This window comes from Physella acuta, unplaced genomic scaffold, assembly GCF_028476545.2.
Source record: "Physella acuta isolate Inbredline_101_S28 unplaced genomic scaffold, ASM2847654v3 ptg001210l, whole genome shotgun sequence".
Taxonomy (NCBI): Eukaryota; Metazoa; Mollusca; class Gastropoda; family Physidae; genus Physella; species Physella acuta.
In genome coordinates this window covers 117300-130711 of record NW_026732727.1, presented here as the reverse complement: position 1 = coordinate 130711, position 13412 = coordinate 117300, and the positions used below count along the sequence as shown (strand labels likewise).

Here is a 13412-nt window from a genome sequence, read left to right as displayed (position 1 = left end):
TGATCGATTTCATCGATAGTTTTAAGGCAGTCCCGTATATGCATCCGCTAATTGTCTATTTTTGTCTCCGTGTTGTATTGTAAAATTGCTGAACTTTAAACTTTGTGACGCTACTAGCTACAGTAAAGTCTTGTTGTAATGTATCTTACTAATTAGACTAGAGATCCCCGACACTGTTGTGTATCGACAAGGGCGGAGCATCTATGTACAAACAGTTAAGAAAATTTTGCTAAAGATAATATTTATTTTAGTTTTCTTGGACTTTTTGCCAAAAAGAAAACCAATTTTTCAAATAGCTTAGTAAAAACATTGCTAATATTGTGGTCAATAAAATACTTGTTGTGCTACTTTTTCCACTATGTATTGCAGTCTTCTTTAATGTATTCTTTAATGTACGTACGGGAAGGGGTGGGGGTAGGTGTCAACTGCTTTAGGGATAGTGCTAAATGTGTACCTAAGAAATCACTAATCATCCAGCACTAAGGGGTCCCTGATGTAATTGCCCACCCCACACTAATGGGTCCCTGACGAGCGAAATGGAATTTATATAGAAAACATATACATTTACCAGTGTCCGCTGCCCGGAAAATGTTGTTCGGCCCTTCCCCCCTCCCCGGAAATATCATGTGCCCCCCCCACCCCCATCCCGGAGATAAAAAGTCTGGAAGAAACACTGCTCTATTCTCTGTATACCAGAAAGTAAAAATAATGTGTAGTTAATAGGAAATAGTAGTTTTGTAAAGATTGTGTTTGGACTTCTCAATACCTACATTAATAAAACGTAAGGTATAATTAATTATGTGTAAAGATCTTGTTATTAAAAACGTAGTACACACAAGCCAAGCAAAACATGTTTTTTTTCATAAGAAAGCCGAACTTGAAGATACGTTTTATTATTAGTATTACGACTGCCATTCAACAGTAATATTTTCTTTGTCTGACGTACAAAAGTTTTTAGGTAACAGACTCTACTTCTTTTAAAATAATCACCAGAATGGGGCACTTCTTAAATGAATCCATATGGTATCGCTGGAGTAATCCAACAGATTTGAATGCATCATTTTAATTAGCATATAATCCTTTTTCTCTCCTTTGAAATCCCATTCTGTATTTAAAATGGAACTGTGTTAATCGCTGTTTGCTTAGCTTAGCGTAGGTTCTCGAGAACTTTCTGGACATTGTGACGTAGATTAAAAAATTCACGGATGAGTTCACGACGTACAGGAAGTCGACGAGAATCTCCGAGACGAAGTAAATGCCAGTGATCTGCCCTTGGTAAACAACGAACGTCTCGTCCAGGAAGTACATGGTCGTTGGGATCGCGGTGGGAATGGTCAGCACCAGGTACACAACACAGACCGTCAGCAGCATTTTAGCGGCCTTCAAGTCTATTTTTGGTTTAGAACGTGAAGAGGTCAATTCAAGTCTTTTTCTAGACGTTATGTGGAGTTTGATTCCCGTTGCCATGGACGCTAAAATAATGATAGCTAGAGACACGGAACCACGCAAGTTAGCGACAATGTAAACATTAATAAAAGTAAATATCTCCTTATATTCATAAAACGGTTCTGAGAATCCAGGGAGTGCGAGTGAGTTATTGTTTGAATCCTTAACCCAAACTAAAGCAAACATGTTAAAAAATTGTCCGATTAATAATGTCCAAAAGATATAAATAGCAGCGAGATAGCCTGTGGTTATTTTAACTGTAAAAAAATGGCCGACTTGAAATGGGAAATACACAGCTATCATCCTCTCGATGGAGATTAACACAACGTGACCAGAAGAGACGAAACTCACAAGACGCACGGGGACGACCAGATAGACATTCAAAATGGCGTCGTAAGTTTGAGCCAAGAGAACGTCAAATTTTGCGACAATGCAGCGGCCTCTTCTTATGGGGATCAGCACGACGTAGACCAAATCCACGCAGGATAACGACATTAAAATCACATGTGTTGTATCTTTCATTCCTTGAGTGGCCAGCACAGCCACATTCAAAACGTTGCCAATGATACCCAAAATGGCCACACAATTTAACAACACACAGTTGATCACATCGTCAACTATTTCTATTGCCTCATCGCTTACGATATCAAATTTGTTAACTCCAACCACCGAGATATTCATGTTTACTTTATTCTTGTTGCAGTCCAAAGCACACCGAATTCTTATATTTTGATCTTTATTTTGATGGTTTATAATGATATTTATTTTAAATTTTAAAGGAATATTTATATCTATGTCCTAACTATAAAAACTGAGAACCTAAACAAATTAATCTAATGTTTTAAAGGCAAGTATTTCAAATGATATCTTGTATAAAAATGGTGTGTGTATTTGTCCACAGAAATATGATGCGTGTATGAACTTAAAATCTGTTTTAAAATTAGGCTGGGTTTTAAAATAATAAAAAAATGATTTTTTTTTTAAATTTATTTATAACTTAATTATTACTTTCGAAATTTCAAAAAAAATCTGTTCATAAATACATTAACGAAGGTTTGATATCCATTTATTTTTTCATTCTTTAAAACCATAGGCCTAATACAAATCAGTAGAAAAAAATGTTTCCGCCCATTGTCATTAGGCTTCCTTTTGTAATTGCCTTAATTAACAAAAGCCATTTGTATGCAAGTATGGAACGTGAGTAGCTACTGCATGAAATAATTATAAACTAAAAGACATTATGTATTATATAGTGTTTTTTTTTAAATTAGTAGTCATCTCGATGTAAATAGTTAACTTTCCAGAAGCTTCTCCTATAATAGAGTGACTACGTAATTAGGTGGTTAATGGTTAAGTAAATTATCAGTGTGTGCATTGTATTTTTTTTGTTTTAAATGTAGACCGACGTGATTGAACATGATTCTACATAGTTATCTCAACTAAATGTTTATCAAACTTTCTTCTGCAGCAGATCAGTATTACCATTAATTACACAGAACATTAGATTACATTTTTGAATAAAAAATAGTTTTGTGTTGTTTTTTAGTTGTTTTTTTTTTTCATAATATGGTGACTGAACGGGCTCAAGTTATTCCTAACACTATCCTACACAAGAAAGATCTGAATTGGTGGTATAGATGAACTACTGAATATTTCTCTTTAGGGTGGTGAACGATTTGCTTGAGTTTGCGTGCACTGCTCATTTCGGCATAGGTTTTTTTGGTGTCACCAGCATTTCTTTAAGTTTACCTGAATAGATCTGTCTATAATTGTGGGGCTGATATGTTGAGAGCCTGGTCTGTTGAAAGAGGCTGGTCTGTTGAGAGAGGCTGGTATTTCGAGAGAGGCTGGTCTGTTGAAAGAGACTGGTCTGTTGAGAGAGGCTGGTCTGTTGAGAGAGGCTGTTCTGTTGAGAGAGTCTGGTTTGTTGAGAGAGGCTGGTCTGTTGAGAGAGTCTGGTTTCTTGAGAGAGGCTGGTCTGTTGAGAGAATCTGGTCTGTTGAGAGAGGTTGATCTGTTGTGAGAATCTGGTCTGTTGAGAGAGGTTGATCTGTTGTGAGAATCTGGTCTGTTGAGAGAGGCTGGTATTTTGAGAGAGGCTGGTATTTTGAGAGAGGCTGGTATGTTGAGAGAGGCTGGTCTGTTGAGAGAGGCTGATATGTTGAGAGCCTGGTCTGTTGAGAGAGGCTGATCTTTTGAGAGAGGCTTGTCTGTTAAAAAAGCATTTACTAAAGACTAACCATGTCGTTTAACATGTACGCCAAACATTTTGTAATCTAACAAAAAACATTTCTTTACATGTAGATAAAACCTTAATCTAAAGCAAGTAGTGAATTAAAAATAATTAAATTTATTGCACAATCTTGTGGAAATATAATTCGAATACTATTGTTTTGATTGATATTTAGATTATCGAATAAAGATCTAGTTTCAAATGATTATGTTAGCCTAAAAAATTGTAAACAAATCAATTTGGTTATGGGAAATCTGGAAATATGCTATACTAAACAAGTACTATTTGTTTATTATTCTTTAAAATGAAACAATGTAATAGAATAGCTGAACATAATTAATCAAGTATCCTTACCTATAAGTACTGTGACTGCTGTGCTGTAAAATTGTGTGATTGCGGCGTGCGACTGCGTTCCCGATCAAAAGTGTACTGACAAATATAGCGATATTCGTTTTGCGCCGAGATTTTTAGAGCTTGAAATAATAGGCGGTTTGTTCAAATGATTATATCTCGATAATCAATCTACAGATTTCTATAATAATTTCAGGCATTATGGGGAATCATACTGGCTTTTGATTTATGTAAAAAAAAGAAAATCGAATTTTTTTTGAGTTAGACGGTTTGCGACCGAGACCATCAATATGTAATTTTCTTCTAGTATGTAGATAACTATTTACAATTTTAAAAAGATTGTAATTTGTTCTTGTTTGGACAAAGACTATGGAAGCAAATCCAAAAAGAAAAGCAGGCTGAAATCGGAGTCAATGGCCCCACTGGCCACCACCGAATTTTTTTTTATTTAACACATTTATTTATTTATAAACTATATTTAAAAATAATATATAGCCGCCTATAGCAGTACTGGTTGTCATAAAATCCACGAAAAGGTGTGAAAACTAACACCTTTTCAAATCTCTATAAGTTCGTTCCCATAAGAGTTTTTTAAAAGCTGATGAAAGATGTAGATTTCTCAAACCAACAATTTAAAGCTGGCTAGTTTTTGTTACAGAAATCACTCTAGAAATATTTTTTTTAATTTTCAAAATTTGGTTTTACGAAATTCCATTGAAATTAATGCTAAATTCAATGGAATTTCACCATAAAATATTTTTGCAAATTTGAAAAAAAAAATATTTCTAGAGTGATTTCTGTTACAAAAACTTTCCACCGGAAGTGGTACTTTTTTACTTTGAATTTTTCAAAAGCCTATTACTTGAGTACTATTTCAGATAGATAAATGAAATTTCACATGTAAGTAAAAGATCTAATTCTCTACCTTCTGTCAAATTTTAAGTAATTTACGCTATTTTCAATTTCTCAAAAAAAAACGCATGTAAATTTATAAAATACTAATAATATTGCGCACTAGTATGCACATTTCATTTGACGTTCACTTGTTTCTACGAGATTTTATTCTAATTTAAAAAGTTTAAGTATTTAAAATGGATTAAAATTCATGTCTATATCCCGAGTTCCCAGCCCCTGTTCTTTTTATATAAGAATATTCGAGAAAGTTTAGGGGAGATCACTCCCGGTTTATTTTTATCAATTTAAATTTTATATTTTAAAACTTTGTGAAATATTATTGAAGAGGTAAAAACATGAGGGAGCGTTTCCCCAAACGGGGGTGGGGAGAGGGAGACGGACACGTGACATCGTGACACCCTTTTGTGTTAACTTTTTGTGTTTAACTTTAGCTGTTATTAAAATCAATACAAGTAATTAACAGAGCCGGGCTCGTATATGGCCGCCCTAATTAACTCGGGGGTGGGGGCGAAACGCGCCATTTGTTCTTTATGTGGTCATCTAGCTCATTATATCTTTAACTAACTTTGCGACCATCGTTGAGTGGGTCGATGATGGGCCTGACACCAAGTGTTAGTTACACTATTTGTAGTAAAACCATTTGTACTTCATATAGTATATTAGAAGAATTTTTATATTTTTTACGTGCTTGTTGGATTCATCCATGTTTATTTATTTATATACGTGAGACTATGTTGTTATCCCTAAGTTTTAAGTTTTACTAGTGATAACATTCTTCACCTTCTTTGAGACACACACTTACACACTCACACACACACATACAAACACATACACACATACAACTGAAAGTAATATAAAATCACACCAAAAGTCTTATTTATTTATATTTATTTATTTAACGTTTTTCCAATTCATCAAAGGCTTTTAAAATACCCACCATTATAGTACTTTAAAGTCATCTTGCATTACTCAAAGACTCGTCATACATTCGTAGTTGTCTCTCATTTCTCTACTTTTAAGCAACATTTTTATGAATTTTTAATTTTTTTAATACTTTTTAAGTGTTGTAAGATTTAACATCAGATAAGGTCCTACAAAGTTTCAGGGAGATAACTCATACAAAAAAAAAATAATTGTGGTCAACCAAACAGACGTAACATTACAGAGCTATGGCTAAGGGGCAGTTCTAATCTATATTTTGAGAATCAAATTACCGAGTAGAGAGTTTGTAATACCTACTTAACTGTAATTTTAGACTGTTTACAATATTTACAATGGTAAATGTTATTTAAATAACAAAATATTATTTCCCTTTCCTCAAAGAAAACAATCATCTTTTTTTTTTACTTTACATAAAAGTACACAAAATATTTTTTGTTACACTTAATGTGGATAATTTTAATTTGTGTAATTCACCTTTTGCATAATTATTGCTGTCGTCTAATAAAGTAAATATGTCCTTTAAAACCTACCAAGTCACTCAACTCTAAAAGACACGAATTAGATATTTTGAAAAGAAAAAAAGCTTATAATTCAAACATTGAAACTTACATTTTCATATAGAAAATCAACAATTAAGCAGTAAATTTGGGGACCCCTAAAAATCGGGCACCTGATTGCAGCCCCTTTAACACCCCCCCCCCCCACCCCTTAATTCTCTACTAAAGGAGACCGACGGCTGCTTTCATGGAGTTCGCGGGAGGGGTGGGGGTAGGGAGGGAAGGTGAGGATAATCGTCTTTACCAGCTACTGATAGTGTTTACAGCAAAATATTTTCAGTCGCAGCATTGGTAGTGTATTATGAATTACTGAAAAGTAGAAAATAAAACAGCGGCGTATGCGTACGGCGCATGTCAGCTCGTCTAATATATAAAGTTCAATTCATTGGTGGGCGGACGGACAGCGGATTCCAAAGTCTAAAGTGCTCATCGTCTAAATTCATGATTTAAAAAATTAATATTGAAGGTGTTGTAAAACAATTTTCATTTTTCAAACTTAACTTGATACTTGTTGGCATGTCCATCAAACAATTTTTTTAAATGTATCACCTTTCACAAAAACTCTAATTATTTACATTTAGTTCTTTAGCACTCCTTACGTCACTTGATAAATTAGGAAAACACAATTACTTCCCTTTATTTAAAAAAAAAAGCATTCCATTGAGAGGAAAAAATGTACCTTTTATTATTTTGTTTTGGTGTTGGGAAAAAAAATTACTTAATTAGCGTGGATTAATCAAGTGAAATGTGGTAGGTATTTTAAAACTGCCCTTTGTTTATTTTATACACTGAACTTACTGTTTTCTTATTATTATTTTTAATCAAAGACAATTGAAGTAACAAAAGACATCTGAGGAGTCCACTTTCAAAACCTGCTAAGTCACATCTGACTGATTTTGAGTAAATCGACTTTAAAACTTTTTTTTTGTTAACTAACCTTATAATTTTTTATCTTTTACTGTTAAGAAATTTATTTTATATAACACCATTTTGAACAAAAATTAGTGTACAGCTTTAATTGCCACATAATTAAGAAGGCTATAAGAATAACTCATTTTTTTCCAAAAGTGGACTTAGCAGGTTTTTTATTCAGGAACGGGAATTTCCGCAGGTTATTTATTTTGGTCTTTTTTTAGCGCATTCGTTTTTGTCTGTCTTTTTTCCCGCACTAAGGGGAAACTGTTTTTGTCGGTCGCACCAGAAAGCTCTTTTATATACACCTGCATCAAACTACAAGAAGATATACCATTTAGGCGTTGTAACTTTCATGGCCGAGCACTATCAACAACTTTATTTTTGTAAAGCTGATTGGCTGAATCGGTTACACGTCTGACTTGATGCATGGAGGGCGAGGCGTTTTGGTGCCGTGTGGAATGGTAGGTTCGGATTCCGTTGGGTTCTGACTGTTCTGTCTTTACTTGGACTATATTCTGCACCTTTGTCTACCCTTGGCGTTGAAATATCACTTTCTGTTTACATTGCTATTTCAGTTACAACGCCTGCTTCCACCCCTCACCATGTTCCCACAATGTGTGAGGACTGGGTTACGGGAATGTATCGTTACGCGGAAACCTAAAAAGTATTATCTATGGTAATGTTATTAAACGATAAGTAGTAACTTACCTCTAGCGCTTAACTAAAATCATAACTATTTATGTATATTCCTTAGATATTTTACTATTATTTAGTATTGTGATGCTTTAATTAAAAAAGCACTTTATATTTGAGTGATCACATAAAATGGATCAAAAGCGATCTGGTTGTAATGCGTATGGTTATGTTACTACAAAAATTATTTAAATTGCTACTTATACATAATGCTACGTGTCTTATAATTAAACACAAATGCTTTGTACCTATTTTAAACAATCAAACAGATCTGTATTTTTTCTATGGTTATAAAATGTAATCTTTGTAGAAAAATAAAAGTATTTAAATCGAAAAAATGTTGGACTTTAAAAATAAAAAGAGACTTGCTGCGTATCATCTGTAAAAAATAAAGACTGTGTAAAATAGCCTGAAAAAAACACACATTAGATCTAACGTAGAAATTATTCAAATTCGGAAAAACACTCACTATTAATGTTATTAGCGTTGATTAAACTAGGACGCATTCACAGCTACGCATTTTTGAAAATTAAATTTAACTATAACTAAGGTAATACACAATATGGTTAATTTGGCTAGCATTTACATTTTGTATTAACAAATATATTGTAAAATGAATTTTTAAATGTACTAATATATATATATATATATATATATATATATATATATATATATATATATATTTATATTTATATATATATATATATATATATATATATATACATATATATATATATATATACATTTAAATATATATATATATATATATATATATATATATATATATATATATATATATATATGTTATAATATTAGCTGTTTTATTGTAGTTAAATATTAATTTAATTACATCAATTTTTGTCATAAAATCTCTGGATTAACATTTTATCGATAAAAAAATTGATAATAACAATCTTTTATATTAATATTTAAAAATTTAAGTAAATTGTAAATGCATTTCATGTAAATTAATTGTATACAAATCTTTCCTTTTGCAAACTGAATGCAAATTATTTACTGATTGTTGAACGTAAATAAATGTTTTTTCATAAGATTTTGTCAATGTGACTTCTTGAAAAAATTCTACAATTAACCTCGATGCATACAGTAGTCACCTTCCTCTTTACTTACAGGTTGTTTTCTTTTTAACTGGCCAGGGCACCGCCTGGCCGGGACTGCTAGTAAAACATAATAGAAAAAAAAATATGATTAATATTATACTCAAATATTAGAACATTTGATTAGCAGAGTTTTCTACGTTGCTTATTTTTTTTATTTAGATAGTTCCATTTTTTCTAAATAAGGATTAAGGTCATAAACAAAAACGAATGATCTCCCCTGAAAAAAAGTTAACATAACTCGTCCACACATGGCTGGCTAATTTATTGAATGACTTGAACTTCAAGATGAAATGAATACATAATAAAAGAGTCTAGTTACTTGATCATCGTCCCAGGAAGTTTTTGTAGCATTTGTCATTTCTAAATATACATGGACAATTGGTGAGGGCAAAAGGCTGAAAAATGACTAATTGTGTTATGATAATTTTATTTCTGATATTGGGGTTGTTAGTGGCATATGAGATAGTGGGGTGTTAGTGGCATTTTGGTAGCGGGGTGTTAGTAGTTTGTGTTGAAGTTGGGTGTTATTGGCGTTAAATATTGGGTTGTTAGCGGCTTCAGCTATTGTTTAGGTAATGACTGGAGGTGGTAGGGGTTTAAAGCACATCAGCAGTAGCGTACTCAGGAGGGAGCAGGGAGAGCTGTCGCTCCCCCTCTGGCTATTTTCAGCAAAGTGGCGCCTTTTTGGAAACTTTTTAAACCCAAAGTTTTAAACAATGATGTTTGTTAAAGAATTATTTTTGGTTGGCACATCTATGTAAATCACAAGACTTCATTTTTTTTCATGCAGCAATTAAGCATAATTGTACTAGTCTAGTAGCGCCTACGTTTACAATACGTATTAACAGCTATATCAGTTTGTCATTCTAAAATAACCATTAAGATGCATTGCAATGTTTAAAAAACCTCTACGGGTAGTACCACTTGGCAATAGGGGTGTTAAGTTCAAGGCAACTGTATAATGTATTTGCTTAAGAATAATTGAATTTGAAAATAGTATACATAAATCTTCAGACATAATTACTTTACATATACAGTTTGAATCGTGTAATTATTTTTTTTAAAATTACAATACAATAAATTTACTTATGGGCACACTGCGTAGCGGTTGGGACATTTTGACAAGGTCAACAACGTCATCACGATGAAGAAGTAGCATTATGACAGTTTGGGAGATCGTGATTACGATTACAAATTATATGAAACAGTATCATATTTATATTAATTATTATTTTAGTTTACTAGATCTAGATCTTTATTAAATTTGAATAAGGCTATATTTTGTATTATAAAAAACAACAACTCCACTTATACTAACACTGATCGCACAGTTAATTATCCGCTTAGCTGTTGTATCATTTGAATTTGTTTCGAATAGTTAGTAATTATCAAACAGTGATCGCACCATTTAAATTCTTTGGTGTATCATACTAAATATATAGCGACTAAGACAACATTTGCACTTAGAATTTGTTAGTTAAGAGGTTATTAAATGGAAAGGAAACAAGAAAAGAAAAAGATATTCAGGGTGTGAGACTAAGATATTGAAAAACATTTCAGATCGCCAACAAACATCAGCCAAATGTGTCAAACTGAATACATATTTTTCAAGCTGCACGCATTAAACGTTGACAGCAATACAACCAGAGGTTGATGTGTCTCAAGATACCCAAGTACAAAATATACAAGCAACCACATCATCTCATTTTACAGAATAAAGTCGTCGAGACTCAAGACAATAAGGTATTGTCCATAGATATTTTTGAAGATCCCCATTTAGAAGACTACATTGACAGAACAGTGCCATTCAAAAATGATGCTATAATTGATGCAACAAAACTGTGATATCCTACAGATTTTGTTTTGTGATACATCCGTTAAATCGGATCTATTCCGTGCATTACTTGAGTTTGGTCCTTGTCAACCAAGCGTTCCATGTATCGAGTTCTGACCACTTTTGTATCGTATATTTCTGACTTTAAGCAGTGCCGGAGCAAAAAGATCCTTCAGTGGTCTTAAACTCCCGAAAAAGTGCATGCGTTCTACTAAGCACGAAGAAAGGTTGTCCAGCTTAGCCCTGATTGAAGGGCAATTCGTTTTTGATGTTGATTTAATAAAAGAAGGAATTGGTCATTTAGCTAGAATAGGACCTAGACGAAAAAGGATGTTCTAGAGTACAACATAGAACAAAACTGCTATTAAATGCGTATATTAATTGTTGATTTTTTTTTTCAATTTAATTCAAAATAAAGACCATTTTGTAAAACTGAAGAAGCAATAAAAAAATATCTGCATTTACGCATGTTATGCATTTCAATTTCTAGAATTGACATAACGCTATTGTAACAAATTTAATAATTTATTATAAATATAATGTTTCCACTTGTTAGATTTAGGCCCCTAAATGCTTTTTCTAGGTGGATTAATATAATGTTTGCTCAGATTGATCAAGCAAATTATTATACAACAGCCTACGTGTGTGTGCGGGTATGTGAGTGTGTGTGTGCGGGTATGGAGGAGGGTGACAGTCACCAGTAGAAAAATAGTTCTACATTTGATTGTGCTTAAGTAGTTGATTAGTTATCTATGATGTGTGATATGTTTATTTGGTTATTTTTCTATTCCTATTAAAAGTTGTGTGATATTTGCCTAAAATTAATGTATATCATTTTCATGGATTTTAGTCTTTGTCATAAATATTTTTCAATAAGTAAATGAAAACATTGAGTTTTTAATAACTATATACAAGTGCTTGTTACAAATTAAGACAAGTTTTAAATGTGTTAATTCATTATAAATAAATTAAGTTAAGACGAAACAGAATAATGAAGACCACAAGCAATACAAAAGCAAGCAACAGATAAATAGAACTGGTTGGCTTGCAACATTGACACATTTTGACTCTTTTCGACAGCTTAAAGATTTCTTTAAATAATTTAAAACGCCTTTAATCATTTTGATCATTAAATGTTGTATATTTTGCAATGGAATATGTTAATTTATAATAAAGTGATTACAAATTTAATATACCCATATATATAATATGTATATATATATATATATATATATATATATATATATATATATATATATATATATAAGTATATATATATATATATATATATATATATATATATATATATATATATATATATATATATATATATATATATATATATATATATATATATATATATATATATATATATAAGTATATATATATATGTCTAGAAATATATAACCCTATACATATAGATATAAAGGGGGTGACACGGACTAGAGATACGTAAAGGGAAGAAAATGTTCAGATACATTTAACGTCGATAAGAACGAAAGTATATAACTATATATTAAAAAACTAAAATTATAAAAACTCATTTTCTTTGTGGACCATCATCACCTATTCCAGATAGTGCCAAAGGCAAAGGAGGCAGACCATTTAGACTGCATGTGTTTCAACGACAACTGCTTTCATGGCTATACTGTAGTCAGTGCTATACCAAGCCGCTTTTATTTCCCAAATGCGAGTCAGGAAACCATCAGTGCTGGGTGCATTACCGACTCGAGCCCGGCATCCGAACTTGAAACTTTCGGATGAGCAGTCGCGAGCTCTACCATTCCACCACGCTTTCAGTTTGAAATGTCGTTTTTAATTTCGAATCGTCTGATGTATTGAATTTTTAGAAGTGTTTCACAACTCTTCGATCATGGACAGTTCCCACTTCCTAAGATTAGCCCTATAACGGTTGCCGTTATGCTTTAACAATAACTGTATCAGTAAAAATAATGTAAGAGTAGGTAATAGACATGTCTCGTACTTTAATTTTGTTTTCCAAGACTAGCGCAGTGACAATTTTTTTCGAAATCACGTGGCTACGCCTATTTCAGCGAAGCTTGTGAGGTACCTGTTCAACTGATCAGTCTTCTCAAGCTCAGCAAACCTAAGGCTGATCAACCAAGTCTATTTTATAAAGCTAACAGGAATATATTTGATCAACCATGTACATCTTAGTAAAACAAGTACTGATATTTTTATCAGTCATGTCCATCTTCTCATCTATACAAAGCCAGTTCCTATACTACTAACTTGACACCTAGTGAATGCATTGGTTGACATCAACAAGCACATCTCTGATCAGTTGATATAAAATTTGTCTGCCTCTCCCTATCGCTTGCTTCATATCGATTCTATATTTAACCAATGACGTTGGGTTTTCAACATTTGTATTTCGTATTTTT

The 13412-nt window shown here is 32.4% G+C and overlaps 1 protein-coding gene across 1 annotated transcript; it reads right to left on the bottom strand.

Moving 5' to 3' along the window:
• Window positions 1–1062: 1062 nt before the first annotated feature.
• On the bottom strand, window positions 1063–2127 carry LOC131957122 (FMRFamide receptor-like). Its single transcript, XM_059321828.1, has one exon. It carries the CDS (start codon window positions 2125–2127, stop codon window positions 1063–1065), a length of 1065 nt encoding a protein of 354 aa, XP_059177811.1.
• Between the last annotated feature and the right edge of the window lie 11285 nt (window positions 2128–13412).

Excerpts from the sequence above, each read along its gene's own strand:
- LOC131957122 (XM_059321828.1), bottom strand. The coding sequence starts at position 2,127 with ATGAATATCTCGGTGGTTGGAGTTAACAAATTTGATATCGTAAGCGAT.